The sequence below is a fragment of the Neopsephotus bourkii genome, unplaced genomic scaffold (assembly GCF_033783945.1).
Source record: "Neopsephotus bourkii isolate Nb327-2 ecotype Australia unplaced genomic scaffold, CSIRO-AGI_Nbou_v1 NB_1090, whole genome shotgun sequence".
Lineage (NCBI taxonomy): Eukaryota > Metazoa > Chordata > Aves > Psittaciformes > Psittacidae > Neopsephotus > Neopsephotus bourkii.
Window position 1 is genome coordinate 278,142 of NW_026901578.1, and position 17,203 is coordinate 295,344.

The 17,203-nt window shown below is 40.8% G+C and overlaps 2 protein-coding genes across 2 annotated transcripts; both read right to left on the reverse strand.

Annotated features, from left to right (window-relative positions):
- Positions 1 to 2,256: 2,256 nt before the first annotated feature.
- Positions 2,257 to 6,292, reverse strand: LOC133217055 (keratin, type I cytoskeletal 12-like). Its single transcript, XM_061362184.1, has 8 exons — positions 5,392 to 6,292; positions 5,001 to 5,083; positions 4,615 to 4,771; positions 4,178 to 4,339; positions 3,956 to 4,081; positions 3,374 to 3,591; positions 2,957 to 3,039; positions 2,257 to 2,741 (listed from the first exon to the last, which is right to left on the reverse strand). Exons 1-8 carry the CDS (start codon positions 6,034 to 6,036, stop codon positions 2,644 to 2,646), a joined length of 1,572 nt encoding a protein of 523 aa, XP_061218168.1. The 5' UTR covers positions 6,037 to 6,292; the 3' UTR covers positions 2,257 to 2,643.
- Positions 6,293 to 7,934: 1,642 nt separating this feature from the next.
- Positions 7,935 to 14,195, reverse strand: LOC133217056 (keratin, type I cytoskeletal 20-like). The gene is made up of 8 exons (XM_061362186.1): positions 11,514 to 14,195; positions 10,672 to 10,754; positions 10,367 to 10,523; positions 9,937 to 10,098; positions 9,729 to 9,854; positions 9,358 to 9,578; positions 8,946 to 8,986; positions 7,935 to 8,463 (listed from the first exon to the last, which is right to left on the reverse strand). The coding sequence occupies exons 1-8, from the start codon at positions 11,934 to 11,936 to the stop codon at positions 8,366 to 8,368; spliced, it is 1,311 nt and encodes a 436-aa protein (XP_061218170.1). The 5' UTR covers positions 11,937 to 14,195; the 3' UTR covers positions 7,935 to 8,365.
- Between the last annotated feature and the right edge of the window lie 3,008 nt (positions 14,196 to 17,203).

Genomic DNA, 17,203 nt, shown 5'->3' on the forward strand with positions numbered 1-17,203 from the left:
TCACTGTAGCTGCTGCCTGATCCCAACGACCTTGTTTGCAAAGAACAGCTTTCACCTATTTTTCGTTGTTTTTAGTAATGTGCAATACCAGATACTTAATAAAAACTCCTCCAGATTTCAGTAAAAAAGTATCACTAGACAGATGGCATTTTAGGCTCCAAATAAGAATACACATCCCTGAAATTAGACAAAAAAAGGCAGTAACCTTTTGCAAGATGCTTGTCTTTTTAGAAGTCAAAGTATTGTACCACTGGAAAGTTTCCTTGTGTGCATAAGGATTCCTTGTTCTTGGCTCTGTCTGCTGGCCCATGTGAAAGGATCCTGTGTTCTGATTTTATTTTTCTTAGCTGCCTGTTTTTCAGCTGACCTGGACTGAGATGAGAATCTTTTGTTGGTCACTATCTTTTCTATAAGTGGCATAACTAAAATATTGACAACGTTTTTCTTTGGTGGTATGAGAACAGTCACAAATAAAACCATCAGGAATCCATCAAACCAACGTAAGATATTATAACTTAGGACAGTATAAACAGTAGGAAGAGCCCATGTATTTAAGCAAATAAGAACTTGAAATGTAATTTAGAATCTTCTTTTATCTTTGCATTGCAGTAGTGATTGTTTAAGGTTTGCTTTCAGCTCTCTGGGACTAAGGACATGTTCTTTCCAGCAGGCAAAGTCAAGGCTGCCCAGTGGCCAGCAGTGAGGCCAGAAAGACTAAAGTCAGAAATACAGTATGGAGGTCTGCAGGGATGTTGGATTTGGTCCCAGAAACTAAACTTTATGCATCAACAAGCATCTATGGCTGAAGCTTCACATTACCAGGAGCCAAACATTTGCCAGTTGATACAATTTTTAAAAGCTTTTTTAAAAAGACATCTCTAATGCTTTCTTTTTCCATCTTTTTTTTCAGGTGTAAAGAGAAACTCTGGCGACGAGATCTTGAAGGTAGGTGCGTGCAAGCATCCACTTTTATTGATATTGATGTAATTTTGGATTCTAGCTACGTTCATGTTTTGTTATAGATGTTGGATTTTAGTTAACTTTAGAGTTCAAATGCAAGAGTTGTTTGGATCCTTTGGTACAGTGTGATAATGTAATAGTGATGGCAAGCTGCTTTGGTTCACTGTTGTTGCTTTCTCACAAGATGAGCTTGAGTGGTTTCTGGGTTTTACACACATGGAATCTTCACTCCAGATGTTGAATTTGGGATTAATGCATGTGTAGATAAACTACAAGATTATTCAGTGGAAATCTATATTGAATGGTATAGGGAATCATGATTTCATGGCAATCACAGTCACGGTCCTTGAGGTATGGTCTTTATTTCATATTTCTGAAAGTATAAATGTCTTTGGAAGAAGACGATAAAAGAGACGTTTTTCTCCTCAAAATGGAGATGCTGTCAATAAGGGGGAAGATGACAGGGCTTCAGGTTTTTCACACAGGGGAAAAAAATATGGGTAGAAAAGAAACATGATGAATACTGTCCTGTTTTAGGAAGAGAAAGAATGTCCTTCAGTCTCTAATCTTAAAATTGCTCTCTAATCATATTCTGGGATTGCAGCTGGGATTGCTGTGAAGTTGTTCTTTGATTATTGCCTTGATGACTTTGGTTTTTATTGGCTTGCATCAGGAAGCAGAAAACCTGCCAGCAGTGGGGTTTACAAAAGGCAGAATGGAAGGACAGCATGAAAACTGTGCTCCTGTTAAACTTCTGCTTTGGGTCAAGCCTTTTAGCAGTGTGGTAGAATGTGCAAAACGTTTGTATTGTAGAGACATTGCAATCTGCATGTCAGAGGCCACAGGAACTTCTTTGTCTTACCTGAGAATCACACAAAAATCGACTTTTTGGCTCAAGGACAAAGGCTTACGTGTATGTTTAAGGGAATTGTATTTTGGTTCATAGTTTTGTTTTGGATGAGATTCTTTTGTGTAGTTATTTGAATTGGTCATCCGGAAGCCCATCAGGGTTCCCGAGATCATATTGTGCTCCCACCAGGTGGCACCTGGGGACATGGAAACCCACCATCCCCTCTCGTCTGCCTGGTCTATTGCAAATATAGACTGTAAGCATGCCTTTAGTCCCACATTTAAGCAAGGTTTCTTTATTCTAGCACTGGATTAATTTCTTTAAGCTCTTGGGGAGTGCTGTAACACACACATGGTGGGGTCGAACAAGATACCCAATGGAATGGGAAATACAGATCAAGGGCAGCAGTCCTAAATGAAAAAGGGAGACTAATATATTAAAGCTTGTTGCGTCCTTTTTATTAGTCAAGAAATATGGAAAATGAGGTTAGAATAGCAAAATTATTTTGTATATTAATTGGTAAAAATGATTAAAAAGCCCATCTCATTAAATGTCTGATGTCTGCTCCATATGTCCAGTTATTGAGCAAAGAATTGAGGATATATTTTAAGAGCACTGTGAAAATACAACAGGTCACACCAATAGGCTGAAGCAGAAAATACATTGCATGGTGGCTAAGAATGAAAGTGCTGCAGGCATTGTGTTATGTGAAGGAATCTTAGTAAAAAGCCAACTATTTTTTATCACTTCATACATAAGAACAAAATCATTTATCCATTTTGTCTTTGCAAAGTCGTGGAGTGACTGGATCTTTTGCAGTAGCAGATTGTGCCTTATACCTTCTCTTCAACTTCCTTAACATGGGATGCAACAACTTTTCCATCTACCACCTCTTCGACAATTGTCTTGATCTTTCTAGTTTTGGTAGGATCTAAACATCATAAACAAAATAAAACAAGCATTTCTCAAAGTGTGAAAGATGCTAAACCAGAGCAGCATGCATAACGTGAATAGTTACAGCCTTTCTCTTTCAAAGTGGCTTCTTGTTACCACAAACTCTCTGATATAGTTAAACAGAATAGGATGTATTATTTTATTTATTTGAATGACTTTAGAAACAGTTTAATTTAGTCAAGTTCTACCTACCCTGAGAAGAATCCAGTGATTGAGTTTGAGATTTGCACCCTGTCAAGGATGAGCTTTCAAATGTCACTCCCTGTCCTGAGTTCCTGAAAGTGAAACAGAGACACACAATACTGCAGAAGGTTTGTCAGGTCAGGAGAGATTTACACGTTGGCACTGGTGGGTTATTTCAAATACTGAGCAGAATGGTTCATTCTCCCCAGTCAGAGGGCATCTGTGTCATTTCAGAAGCAGTGGATGTGCTTTACTGTCTTTTGGCGAATGTGCCCCCTGGGTTTACTTTTTTTGTCCTGAAAGGATATTGCTGCAGGAAATATAATGGATAAATGGCATCTGTAAGGAGTTGGTCTAGATGACCTTTGAAGGTCCCTTCCAACCCAATTCTATGTTTCTATGATTTAATGTAAAGGAGTTACTTACACAAACTCGCCATCCAGCAAGCGGCGATAGGTTTCAATCTCCATTTCCAGGCGACTCTTGATGTCCAGGAGTTGTTGATACTCTGCATTCTGGCGCTCCATATCAGCCCGGACCTGGAACAACTGAGACTCCAGGTTCCCAATCTGAAGCTGCATTTGTGAAAGCTGGGCACAGTAACCTCCTTCTGTTTCTGCTAAAGTGTCTTCAAGGGATTTTTTCTGTGTAGGAGGACATTAAATAATCTTTGAGGAAAACAAATTCTTTACAAAGACAAAAGCAATTGCAGTAGTTTAATGGGAGCAACACAGCCTCATTACTTTTTTTGTGTCTTTTTTTTCCTTGAAATACCAATTTGAAAACTTGCCTTTGCTGCTTCACTGAATATGGACATAAAAGTTCATCTGCTTTATAGCATGCTACTTGCAATCCAATTACAGATACTACTGCTATTTAGGAACTAAAGAATACAGGCTTTAATAGGAAATAAATACAAATCTTAAATCCTATAGAGCAGTGTAAGATCTGACACCTTTGAAGATGGAACATGTACTCTCTCTAGCTAGCAGCTTCCTTAGAACATACCATGGCAAGCTGAGATTGTAATTCAATTTCCAAGCTCTGGAGAGTCCGTTTTAGATCTGTGATCTCACTCTTTCCTGACTGAAGCTGCTCAGTGTTGGTGGAGATTTCCCTTTTCAGCTCCCCGCTCTGAAATGACAAGGAAGAATAGTGTATTTTTACTGTTTCAAATCTTTAGCTCATTTGGACATGCATTTCACTGGATTTGCTATCTCTGGTGGTTACTTTTTCATTGAACCATGCTTCAGCCTCTTTACGATTTTGCTCTGCGATGACTTCATACTGTCCCCGCATGTCATTCAAAAGCTTGGTCAGGTCAGTTCCTGGAGCAGCATCCATTTCAACGCTGACTTGGCCAAATGCACTGCTTTGGATGCCCTGGAGCTCCTGGAGAGATTAAAAATAACAAAAAGTTTATGCTAGTAAGATAATAGTTCTACCAAAAATATATTTAAAGAGATATATGTGATATAATTCTGTTTCAACAAGATTCTGAAGGTTGTGTGTGTATTTCTTGCACTCTTTGACTTAGTAAACACCAAAAGAGCAGCAAACAAAACAAATAACAAAACCAGGGTATTCCCACTGGCATAAATAAGGGAATAATTTGCTATTTCACAATTCCATCTGGCTTGTTACAATCACAAAGAAAAAGAAAGTACCTCTTCATGATTCTTCTTGAGGTAAGCCAGTTCTTCATTCAGGCTTTCAATCTGCATCTCCAGATCGGCTCTTGTCAAGGTCAGCTCATCAAGAACTCTGCGCAGACCATTGATGTCGGCTTCCACACTCTGGCGAAAAGCCACCTCGTTTTCATACCTGGAAGCACAGCAATTAAATATGACTTTTTATGTGGTTAGCGAGGTCAAATGCAAAGTATTGCTATTTACTTCTATAGCTTTTAATATGAAATCTTAATACAAGTAATTATTACAATATTGTTTAAGAGTTATGTGAAAGTATTCCGCAAGGGAAAAAGATTTCTAAATACAAAATAATGATTTCCTTAAAATATTAGTAAGTTTTTGTAATATTAAGACATGCTTACTTGAGTCTGAAATCATCAGCAGCCAGTCTGGCATTATCGACCTGCAGAATGATTCTTGCATTGTCAATAGTTGCATTAATGATCTGGAATACAAAGAATGTTCAGGGAATGCTTCTCTAGCCCAATGGCTTTGCAGCTCAGGGTAGCTCTTTACACAACTGCCATCCTAAACACGTTTAGACTTTGGGATCTACAAGAGTTTGTACACCTGGATTCCATCACTGCCTTCTCCTTCTGCACAATACCCCTGCATTATGATAGAGATGATTACAAATTTGGTACCGTAGAATAAATTTCCTCTTGGCTTCTGAAAGGAATTTGTTATGTCTATCCAAACTATTATTAGTTGAATTACAAATGTAAAGATACGTTAAGCACATGGCTTTGCTACCTTGTTTCGGAGATCTTCAATGGTAGGGTAATATTTACTGTAATCATTCCCAGATCCAGGGATACCAGTGCCAGGGCCACTCTTCTCATACCACTCGCGGATTTTGCGCTCCAACTCAGTATTGGAGTCCTCCAGAGATCGTACTTTGTCCAAATAAGCAGCCAGGCGGTCATTGAGGTTCTGCATCGTTTCTTTCTTTGAGCCAGACAGAAGGCCACCATCTCCAGCACCAGCACCACCAAACCCCCCTCCAAAACCAGATCCTGAGCCACTACCAAAGCCACTTCCTAATGCCCCACCAAAAGCACTGGCATAGCTACCACCTAAACCACTACCAAAGCCTCCACCAAAGCCGCTGCTTAAGCTGCTCCCAAAGCCTCCACCTGAGCTACTCGCAAACCCCCCACCGAAGCCAGAGCCTGAGCCAAGCATAGAAGCAGCACCAAAACCTCCACCAGCTCCACCGCCAAACCCAAGCCCACTGCCACCGAAGCCTGCTCCACCACTAGAACCAGAGATTCGCAGAGATCCCCCGCCAAGTCCACTCCGAGAAGAGAACTGCCGGGATGTGCGCGTGGAAAGGGCCATGATGCTTGAGGTGCTCTGCTCTGCTGGGTGAAGCGCGCAGTGTGGAGCAAGGCACATTGGAGAACACTTGGACCTTTATACAGGAGGGCAGTGGGTGTTTCAGGAGTAGTCCCCGCCTTTTAGAAGAGCTTGAATTCTTTCTCTCTCCCCCTCCTCACTTGGAGGGGAAGTCAGTTTAATGTGTCCTGACAAAACTAAATGATACGTGACATGCTAAATTGCCAATGGGAGTGGAAGTCTGATGGCCTCCAGGTGTTTGCTGTGTGAGGGGAAATGGGTGGAGGAGAGCAAAGATATCAAAATCATGTCTTGCCATGTGCAATGGAGGGTAAAATTTTCGCATTTAAAGCCTTCCTAAGTAATGTCTTTGGCATTATGTATTCATTGCTTTCTTGGTTTGGGGCTATTATTCCAGGAGTAAGCTTAAGCCAGTGGTGTGATCCCTTTCATATCCTTGCCATTGTGCATGTCAGAAATGCTTTTCTAGTCATAATACATTTCTGGCATAAATCTCTGCCACATTGGTGCTCTCTGAATGTTTGATAAGAAGGAAGAAAAGTAATGAGCAAAAGTGTGTGATAAGGCATGTGGTCTGCAGGTTGATAATTAATATGAAAACAAAAATAGACCTGATTATACCCAAGTTAATTTGTGTTTTCTGCAGTAAAACTTTCATCATGGAAATGTCTCTGTGTAATATGCAGAGCCTGTACCAACAGTTCACACTTCTGAGCTGGTAACTTCCCATTGTTCCTTCTGAATAGTTTGTCGTGATCCCAAACTCAGGCAAATTGTTTCTCTATTTTGTGCTTTTTATAATATAAATCTAAAACTCAAATACAGCTCTTCTGGGTGAGGGTTTAGGCATGGAAACCTTTCAGAACCAATATACCTTTTGTTTGCAGTTATTTTGGTAAACAGAGAATTGCTTTTTTGTTGTCCTGGCTTAATTATATCAATGCATTTGTTAGCTGAGCTGTTTCCATTTCAGTTCATCTCCATCCAGAGCATGGGTGCTTTTTTGGGCAGAAATGCATTATGAGCAGTAGATCAAAGGTTTAAGTAAAGCATTTATGTAGAAGTAAATTGATAGCCCAGTATCAGTGACTCATGAGAGTGAAAGCAAAGCATTATTTCCTTTGGCAGGTGTTTCTGTACAGTAAATAACACACTGGGCAGGTGAGATTTCAAAGGAAAGAGGTTTTAGTGTTTATGTTGTCAAGAGGAAAGTGTGGAGTCCTTGGAGTGAGGAGCTGGGTGAGGCATCAGGACCCTGCCTGCAGTGGATAGGGACATGCAGGTGTGGTGGGAAGGCTGAACCGAGGTCCTTTCACTGCTGAACTGGAAGACAAAATACAGTCTTACTGGTAAAATACCTGTGCTTGCTCTAGCCCCTGGGGATATGAACATTCACAGAGAGTGAAAAACAATAGATGGGCTTCTTCAATTTCTTTATTCATTTTAATGTATTAAGAAATGCAAATTGACACTTTGTGGTTATTTAAAAATCAATTTTTACTGAAGTGAAGCTGCATTACATCTGAATGGTAGTTCAAGTACAGAAAAAGTGCACTGAATCAACATTTGAATGCATTTTTAAAAACAAATCTACATGTGCTGGTACATAAGAAAAAACGAGATTGCTAAACTTTGGGTTGCAGTTAAACTAGCATCTTAGTGTATCAGCTCTGTCTGGTAAATTCATTTTGTTTTGAGGGGGTGTCCATCAAGGTTTCAGAAACAGCAGCTCTCTTCTAAAAACTTCTCATTTATCAACATGTTGAAAGTGTGAGAAAACTCAAGGCACCAGTTGATGAAGTGAACTGTGTGAAAACACAAGGGAAAAGTTCTCCTTGTGCTTAGAGCCGAGCCTGTGACGGTCTCCTGTCTGCTGAGCACAGCAGTAGATTCTGTCCCATGTCTTCATCTCGTGACTGTCACCGGCTTTGGTGCTTTGAAACTCCACCAGTGAGTGGTGTGTTGGTAGTTTTGTGAGGTCCATTTAGATGATTTGAAAAGCTCTGGTAAACCCCTGCTAGAAGGCATTTGACTTTCTAGTTTTTACTGAGCAGATTTTTAAATGTAACTAAAAACCTAATGCCTCAGTTTTTCTCTTTCTTAGAAACACCTACACGTTGAGAACACGCTGATTTGTTTTTATCAATGTATTTAGTCACTATGTAAGTAAACCCAAAATCTTGTACTTTGTAACTTACTGATTTTTATTAACACACACACAAAAAAGAAATTGAGATGTGATAGTTTGGCTTTTCAACCCTTCTGGTTTTTAGGGAGAATTGCATTGGATTCTTTATAAAGGTCTGTCTTTCAGTTTTGATATCAGCTCCGCCAAGTTCCAAGGCCATCTCCTTTCTGCTGATGCCATTTACATTTTCTCTTCGAACTCCTTGACCTGAGAGGAGACCACCTTGCCATCAACCACCTCTTCAACAATTGTCTTGATCTTCTTAATTTTACTTGATTCTGGTAATGAATTTGAACAGAGAATTAATGCAATGCAATCTCCATTGACACAGAATAACATTGCTGTAGTAATCCCAGCAATGAGAAAATAGATAAAGGCACCTTTTCAGTGCACAGCTACAGGAAAGTCACCTTCTGAGGTACATACAACATGAATGCTCTCCTCTGAGCATCCTCTGTGTAACCCAAAATATTATAGTGGACACTGTGTTGAGTATCTCTCTATCCCTCCTGATAGTTTTGCTTCTGTTTAGCACAGAGCTATAGGCCTAAAAACTAGGAATTGCCTTACCCTGGAATGGATATGTTTGCTGTTAACCTGGATTTCTGTAATCCCTGTAGTTTATCAGTTCATGGTTGATTTCACTGATTCCACTGGTTGATTGTTTGCTCTGAAACCGTCTTGTTTTATATCAGGCTACTTAGTTCCATAACATTTCAACAGGCAGCGATTAAAAGATAAGGAAGTTGGTGTAACATACCTTTCTCAGCCTCTGCTGTAGATACATCCACTTGGAAACGTCTGTTCAAATAGTAAATTAAAGAATATAAATAGATGGCACCTAACATACTGCAGAAACCTCCTTGTACCCATCCTGTGTGTTTGATCAGGACAGGTAATGTCCTTTCATCAAGACATTTAACCAGGTGTTTAAATGAGTTTTCTCTGTTAAACTTGCTAAGTTTAAGTATAAACTATAGGTGAACTTAATGTGCAGGCTCGTTTCTGCAGTGCTGTGACTCCAGCTCATGCAGATATGCCCAGAACAGCTGAACAGGCAGAATCCAGGCAGGATTCACACTTCCACTGTCCGGGACTACAGACAGTGTTTGCAATGTTCTTTGTTGTCGCATGAACCTAAAGTGATAAGCAACATGCCAGTGTTTCCTCACCCGATGTCCTCTCCTTCCAGCAGCCGGCGGTATGTGGCGATCTCCATTTCCAAGCGAGTCTTGATGTCCAGCAATACACTGTACTCGTTATTCTGCCCCTCCATGTCAGCTCGGAGCTGCCTCAGTTGGGCCTCTAAATTGGCAACTGTTTCTTGTATTTGGGCTAGCTGATAACTGTAACGTGCTTCAGTTTCAGCCAGAGTGTCTTCTAAAGCCTTTTTCTACAGTGGAGGAAGAGAACAGAGATGTATTATTCAAGAGGATACATTTTTGTGTTAACATTTGGATTGAAAAGCCTCTTGGTTTCTCTGTTTACCCATGTAGCAGTCTACTAAACACAGTACTTATTTCAAGTAAACTCTGTCATTTACCATGTTAAGCTGGGACTGTAATTCCAGCTCCAGCCCCTGGAAGATCTGTCTCCGATCGGTGACCTCTCTCCTCTGGGCTTGCAGCTGTTCAAAGTTGATTGCTACTTCCTGGTTCAGTTCTTCTGTCTGAAATGCAAAACCAGAGGAACTGCAAACCACACCTAGACATGGCAGGGGCTCTTACTGATGTTTAGGTAATCGACCTTACCTGCTTTTCAAACCGTTCTTTGGCTTCTTGACGGTTCTTTTCTGCCATTTCTTCATATTGCTTTCTCATATTTTCCATCATTGTTGCGAGATCTATGCCTGGAGCAGCGTCCACCTCTACATTAACTGAGCCCCCCACTTGTTTGCGCAGTCTGTCAACATCCTGCAACAAGGAGGGTTGTATTAGCATCAGCCACAGGGAACTTTCTATCTGAATTTTGGAAGCTGATTAGAATAAAGCCATAGGTCCATTCACAAAGATACTATCTGAATAGGTACCTACATTTTGATGTGCTAATCTGAAGCTGAATCCCACCATAAGTGTAATATTCTTTCAGATTAACTGGGAAGATTTTCCTGTTCCTAGTGAGTCTGACCTTATTTATGCACTTAAAACAGATGTCTCCCTGACAGTGTTCAGCTGCTCTTACCTCCTCATGGTTCTTCTTAAGGAAAATCAGTTCTTCATTCATCCTTTCAATCTGGGACTCCAAGTCAGATATTGTCAAAGTTAAGTCATCACGGACTCGTAGCAGTCCGTTAATGTCACTCTCGACGCTTTGCCTGAGCAGGAGTTCATTCTCATACCTGTAAAATAAGGCTTGTTTTGTCAGCATGAAAATACAGCTGTTGGTGTAAGTGAATCAGTAGCTACTGCACCCTTCACTGTAAGTTTTCTTCTTTTTCATGAGAAAGAGAAGCATGAAAGAATTTATGAAATGATCATGGAACTTACTTGAGTCTAAAATCATCAGCAGCCAGTTTGGCATTGTCAATCTCCAGAACAAGCCTTGCATTTTCCAATTGTGCGGCACCAATCTGGAAAGGAATGGTTGAAAAGTGATGAATCTTTGCACATAAATGCACACTTGATCCATTTCTGGAAATAAATACTGCATTTGGGCTTCATCTGGCTTAACTTTAGCTGTTAGTCTTCCAGGTTTAAGCTGAGTTCCCTCTGAAGTACATAGAAGGAATTAGTGTTCTCTAAAAGACAAATTATCCTGTTGTAAATAGGTATAAAAAATGGTTGGGGTGAACTGGTTTTTGGAAGGAATCTGCCTTCAAAGGATAGGAAAAGGAACTGATGAAAGGTGCAAGGGGAAGATTTAAGGAAGTTCATTGGAAACACTGTCTGACAAAGTCTGATCACTGGAATCACAGTCTGACTTCTGTGGGGGTATTTTATTGTTTATATCAGGAATTCACTATTTCAAGTAGTGAGCTCTCCTTTTTTCTGAGCCTTTGGCATTGTTTTCTAAAAAAACCCACTTTGGAATTGACAGATGCTAAACTAGATTTAAATATGTAAATCCCATAAGGCAGATAGAATTAGTTCATTTCAGTTCAAAGATTTTTCCTCTATGTGATTGCTCACATCTGCTGGCATGTATCTGATATTATAGATTATGTAAAATCTGACACTAATTTGTATCTGAGCAAAGTAAAGCATTTGTTTTTCATAGTTGAGAGAGCTGCAGTTTGGGAACATACATTCTCTAGTATGTTAGCAGATTGTTATTTATCTCCCTAATAATTGCAATTCATGGATTTAGAGGTGGCTGTGTGATATCTTACCTTATTCTGGAGGTCTTCAATGGTTTTGAAGTATGAGCTATAGTCATGCCTTATGTCTGTGGTGTTCTTCTCATACCACTCCTTGATCTGCTTTTCAATCTGGGAGTTCGCCCTTTCTAGCGAGCGCACCTTTTCCAGGTACGAAGCCAAACGCTCATTTAGGTTTTGCATTGTTGATTTCTCATTGCCAGTGAGCAGCACATCATTGTCACTAATATTCAGCTGGAAGTTGCTCCCGAAACCTTGCCCGTAGCTGGTGCTGCTGGATACGCGGGTGCCATAGCCGCCAGCCCCCCCATAGACACTGGGTGCCTGAATCCTTTGGATGGTTGTTTGCCGGGAGGTCAACCCGCTGATGCTGGGTGCTGGGGGGTGAAAGCGGCTGCTAGTACCCCTCTGGGAGCTTCTGGTAGAGAACGCCATTGGGGTTCTTCGTCTTCTAAATTGGAACAGCTCAGTCCGCACAGAACAGCTGCAGTGAAGAGCAGTGTGTGCTCTGTAAACCTTTATACTGTGTTTCAAAGAGGAAGCACAATAGTTAGAAACCCCACCTCTGTTGACACACAATGCAACCGGTGTCAGCACAAGCGGCACACAGTCTATTGCCCCCACACTCCATATGAAGTACCGGGGTTTTCAGCTGTTCTCTGTGTTTGAGAAGAGTTCCCCAGGTAGTTTGGCTTGCTTTGTTATCATTTGGAAAAACAGATAAAGCACACATAAACTGTTGAATCATTTATAACAGTGTACCTGCAGCCATACCCTTTATAGTCCTTTTGAACAAGCAAGCTGATTCTTACACCCATCTGCGGTGTATGAAATTAAAATGAGAGTTCACTGTATATGACAAGAGACTTAAAATATTTATATGTGCAATTAAGAATATATTTCTGTTGAGTAAGAAACAGTTTGGGCCTCAGGATAGCCTAGGACAGTGTATAAATAACTAGAATGGAGGCATCTGTATCTACCACTTTAATTCATTTTCTAGCAGGCACAAGCCAGTATTCAAACTGTAATTGGAAGGTGAATGCTGTAGTTAGCTTGAACTGAATATGCATTCATTTAGTATCAGAAAACTGTTATCAGATGAGCTCTGGCTTTCAGTGCAGTTGAAATTAAGCAGAAAGATTATTGCTTTGTCTATAGATAAAGTAATAGGAACAGGAGTATTTAAAATCCTCACTGCACACTTTAGTTCATGTATGAGCCACTGAGGGCCACAGAGCAGTAGGAGGTGAGATCAAGCTTCCAGCATAATGACCTTCCAGCCCTCCTGGAAGCCCAAGTTAGAGCAGAACAAGTTTCCATTGCACTGCCAGTACTTTAGTGTATTATTAATATCAGGTAGCACAATGAACACATATTGCTTGTACTGGTGAGCACAGCTGCTATTCAGCCTCGGGGCAAGGAAATTGGTGAGATACTAAGCTTTGGAGGCATTAAACTGTATACTGGAAGCATCCTCAGGTTTGTGAGAACAGCTAACCTGGGATATTAAGGCAAAGAATGAAGCTGTTGTACTTGGTTCTTCTGAGAACAGGCATCTGCCAGGCCAAAGTGATTAACATTCAGGGCAGGACTTTACTGCAGCAGGATGCTGTGGATTGTCTGTGGACCTTGAACTTCTTTGGGTGTAACTGATAATGAAAAACATTTATGACAGTTGAAACCAAAGTACACTAGTCATATCATTTGGTCTGTCACTATAGAAACTCAATCTTTGGTTCATTAAAAATACTCAGATTGAGTAAGAATTGATTGTGTTAGTAGGGCAGAGTTTACACCTCTAGAGCTTCAAGAGGAATACAGCAAGAGATCTTGCTACAGTTGCATCTCTTAGCTCTGTATTTCACTGCCTACATCTCTGGCAGTGTTTCATGATAAAGTCAACATTCTTCTTTGTCTTTTTAATATTTAGTAAAATTACATTCTATGTTACCTGGATGGTATTTTTCCTAAAAATACCACTTGAAAGTTCCTTTTTTTTTTTTTTGGTTGAGCAAATAGCAAAGGTTATCAACTTTCATATTTGCCTAGAAATGCAAACAGGTTGAGATTGGCTTTTGTGTGTGGGTCAAATTCCTAATCTGTGTATTCACAACTATCCCAGCTCCGTATGGAGAAGCAGCTGTGTACTTGGAATAGCAAAAACCATCTGCGTGTGTTGGTACCTTAGTGCAGATGCTTGAAATATACAGAAGCTGGATGCTATTTAGAAATGTAAGAATAGCATAAAAATACATTTTAGAATGACAGAGAAGTAAAATTAACTGATACTCAAGCATTCCTTAAACTTTCTTCTAACTTCACCAATACAGTGATCTGAATTGAAATGGAATCAGGATTAGGGCAGGCATTTACCTTGTGTTCTGGATCTGGTACTTTAGGCCAAGCTGAACCTTCAACAATTATTTTCCTTCCAGAGTTCTCTTGACTATTAAGCAGAAGTGCTCCAGGTGAATGCAACTGGAAACACGGATCAGTCATGTTGTACAGACACCCAGGTTACTGGGCTGAATTTTCTTAGCGTTCCAAATTGTCAAGTGACAGTTTCTCTGGACTTAAGATTTTGTGGATGCATCTATTCTAAAAAGTAAGCCAGAATATTTGTAAGAATATTATGAAGACCAGGATAGGCATCATTCACACTGCAGGTGGGCTTTGCTCCTGGTTTGTTTTCTTATTTTAGTAGGGTTTTTTTTCATGGAATATTCTGACAGGTTCTATAAATCACTGGTGACTGTAGGAGTGCACACCAGGGGCTGTACCTATGCCAGTAGCTGGGAGCAAGGCAAGGCCCAGGTGGGCTGAGGGCAAGTGGCTCCTCAGGGCTCCATCCCTGGGAGCAGCCACCAGCTCCATTAGAGGATGGACTATGCCCAGGTATTATCTGCAAGAATATGGGCTGCCTTCCTGTTACTGTTTTTAAACTATATTGGTTGTAACAGTAAGTTACTCAAATTGATGTTGAGCAATCTAAAAACATCTGGTGTCTGCAGTTTTGATCAGTGCTGAAGAAGTGCCATTAACCCTTTGCTGGTGCTTTAGTTCAGCAACGCAGTTTCCAACTCACAACTCTGCAGAGGACAATCCCTGACCATGTGTAACACTTCCTGTCAGTGACGTGCTTGGTGAATGGTTTGTGTGTACTGATAATAAAACATTCATGGCAACAGTAATCAATTGAAATATCACCTGTGAGACATAAGTTTACTGTGTCTTGGAGAGCAGCAAAAATAAGTCTTGCAGAGTTACGATAATATGTGCATGCCATTTAGTATTACTCACCTTCACTAACCAGTCATGGGTAACCAGACTTAGAGCTCAAGGTAAAAAGGCACACCCGGCTTTGGTTCTGCATTTGGGCTGCCTTTAGGAGAAACATCGCTTGTCTTTTGGCTGACTGAAGGACTTAAATAAAGAAAAGTCTTAGTTCAGTTTTTAGTGATGATCCAGCCCAGGAGGGAAACCTAGTGACCACTTATATGTCACTGTAACTGTGTTGCTGATCACAGTTTAGAATTTGTGTCATAAGAATTTGAATCTGAAAGATCTCTGACAATACAGTCCTGAAAGACTTCCACTGTACAGTGTCCAGTCAAGGAAGAGGAATTCCTTATTCAATATTCCAGCCATATTTCAGTATTTAATACTTCTGTGTCTGAGAAATTCCCCTCCTCTTCTTAACTTACTTGTGAGAAGTTACTTCCTAATCTGCACCAGACAAGTGGTTTACAGTCAAGGGAGCAGTTGTAAGATGAGCTTTCGGGGGAAAATCTGAGTGATTTTTTTATGTAGATATTATTTAAAATTATTATTTTTTGAAATGAGTGAAAAAATAAGTACTTAGGACAATCCTCCATCCTGAAAACAAACTTAAAATCAAATAGCATGATACTTGATGATGTGTTCCAGATCTTGGAGTGGTGCATAAGGCATGGGTTGGTTACATCCTTCTCCAGCCACAGGCTGAAAATAAAGTGAGGAGCTGCCTTTCCTGTCCCGGCTGCTCTCCTCCGGCAGGATCCCATTTCAGTGCCAACAACAACAGCTTCAGGCCATACAAATGAACCTTCTCTTTTTCTCCCCTAAAAGGATCATTAGCTCTAATACAATCTTACAGACTGCCAGGCAGATCTTTTCCCCTTGTAAAAGTTATGTGCAGCTGAGGGCTCAGTGGAATGAGAAAGCCAGCAAGCTGCAGAACATTCCAGCTTCCTGCTTTTCTCAGTTCTGTAATATTGGAATAGTTCTGTATGCGTGAGAAAATATTACCTATTTATTTGCTTCAGTAAGCAAATAGGATTTTCATGGCCCTGTGCAAATATGTGCACACACTGATAGCACAGCAGAGGAGACAGTCACACACACTCACGCACTGTCCTGCCTGGATTCACCTTTGTGTCCGTTTTCTTTTTGCTAGCTTTTATAAAACCCAAACCTTGTGTGTTAGGGACCTGACTTGGGTCATGTCGGAACCCCCAAACCTGGAGAAACACTCGTTTCGTTTTCAAGGGTATATTTGCAGGGTAAAATTTTCAGGGGGTTTTGCCTTGGCAGAAATACTGTCCTAGGTTCAGTGATCTGTGTATCGGGTATCCAACCAACAACAGGGCAAGAATGAAAACAGGCTGAAAATACATCTCAGTACTGCCCTGGAGAAGGTTGTGCGCTTTTGGGAACGGCCATTACAGAAATACTTGAGCAGACACGGTTTTAGGAGCCTCGCAGGGGTCACAGGTACCGACAGGAGAGGATCCACCGCAGCGCCTGCCCGGGGCCGGGGCCTGGTGTGCATCCGCCTGGTTGTCACTAGAGGCCAGCACACGCCTTCTGAAAGAGTTCCTGTTCCCATCGGCGCGGTGCCTGCTGCAGCGGGAGGCTCCGTGCTGGAACCTGAGCGCGGGTAATGAAATTCACAGATTACATAACAGAATTTCACATGTTACCCACTTTTCTGCGCCTGTATCCAGAAGAAGAATATTTTGCATAGCTCTTGCGGCCAAATGTTTGAAGTAATATTTCTCTTCCCAGCCACGAGCTGTAATTATGGGAGTTTAGCTTTGTGTATAGCAGTGAGCTTGTAAGCAGTGGCAACAAGTACTATACAGCTGTCTAAATCTTGAAAGCTGAATTGCTAAGGATGGGTATGTGCATTATCCCTTTGAATTATGCCCCTTCCTTTATGACTAATGCTTGAGTATCTTAATATTTAGTGAGCAGTAAACTCTAGACATGAAAGAAAAGGTTTCTTTGGGCTTGTTTCTACTTTTTTTTCCCTGCACAGCAGCAATGTTATTTCCAGTGGAACGTGTAAACTCACAGAATGTCTTGGTAGCTGAATTGCTTCCAGTGTGTTTGTTTTATGCATTTCATGCTTTAATGTCTTGTGTGCATGCTGGAGGGCTGAGTCGGCGCAGGGACTTTGTCTTTTAAGAGCAGCAGACTGTGAGTGTCTGCTCCAGAGAAGCACTGTAGAGTTGTCAGCTGCTGCAGCTGGTTTGTTCCTCCTTCTTTTCCCTGCCTGCTCCAAATAATTATTCCTCTCAACTCAAATACGTGTTTCTCAAATGATATTCCTTGTTTTCATTGCTTTCTATAGGGCCTAATAACAACCTATCAAATGTCCTTTTGACTTGTCCTTAGGATGTTGGAAAGCAAAAAACAATTACCCCTGAAGTCTAGAT

What these genes read in the sequence shown, in the direction of transcription:
- LOC133217055 (XM_061362184.1), bottom strand. Translation starts at nt 6,036, where the DNA reads ATGTGCCTTGCTCCACACTGCGCGCTTCACCCAGCAGAGCAGAGCACC. An exon ending in GCTGATGATTTCAGACTCAA is followed by an intron (nt 4,772 to 5,000) that starts GTAAGCATGTCT and finishes CTGTGCTTCCAG; the next exon opens with GTATGAAAACGAGGTGGCTT. An exon ending in ATCACTGGATTCTTCTCAGG is followed by an intron (nt 2,742 to 2,956) that starts GTAGGTAGAACT and finishes TATGATGTTTAG; the next exon opens with ATCCTACCAAAACTAGAAAG.
- LOC133217056 (XM_061362186.1), bottom strand. Translation starts at nt 11,936, where the DNA reads ATGGCGTTCTCTACCAGAAGCTCCCAGAGGGGTACTAGCAGCCGCTTT. An exon ending in GCTGATGATTTTAGACTCAA is followed by an intron (nt 10,524 to 10,671) that starts GTAAGTTCCATG and finishes CTTATTTTACAG; the next exon opens with GTATGAGAATGAACTCCTGC. An exon ending in TACAGCAGAGGCTGAGAAAG is followed by an intron (nt 8,464 to 8,945) that starts GTATGTTACACC and finishes ATTCATTACCAG; the next exon opens with AATCAAGTAAAATTAAGAAG.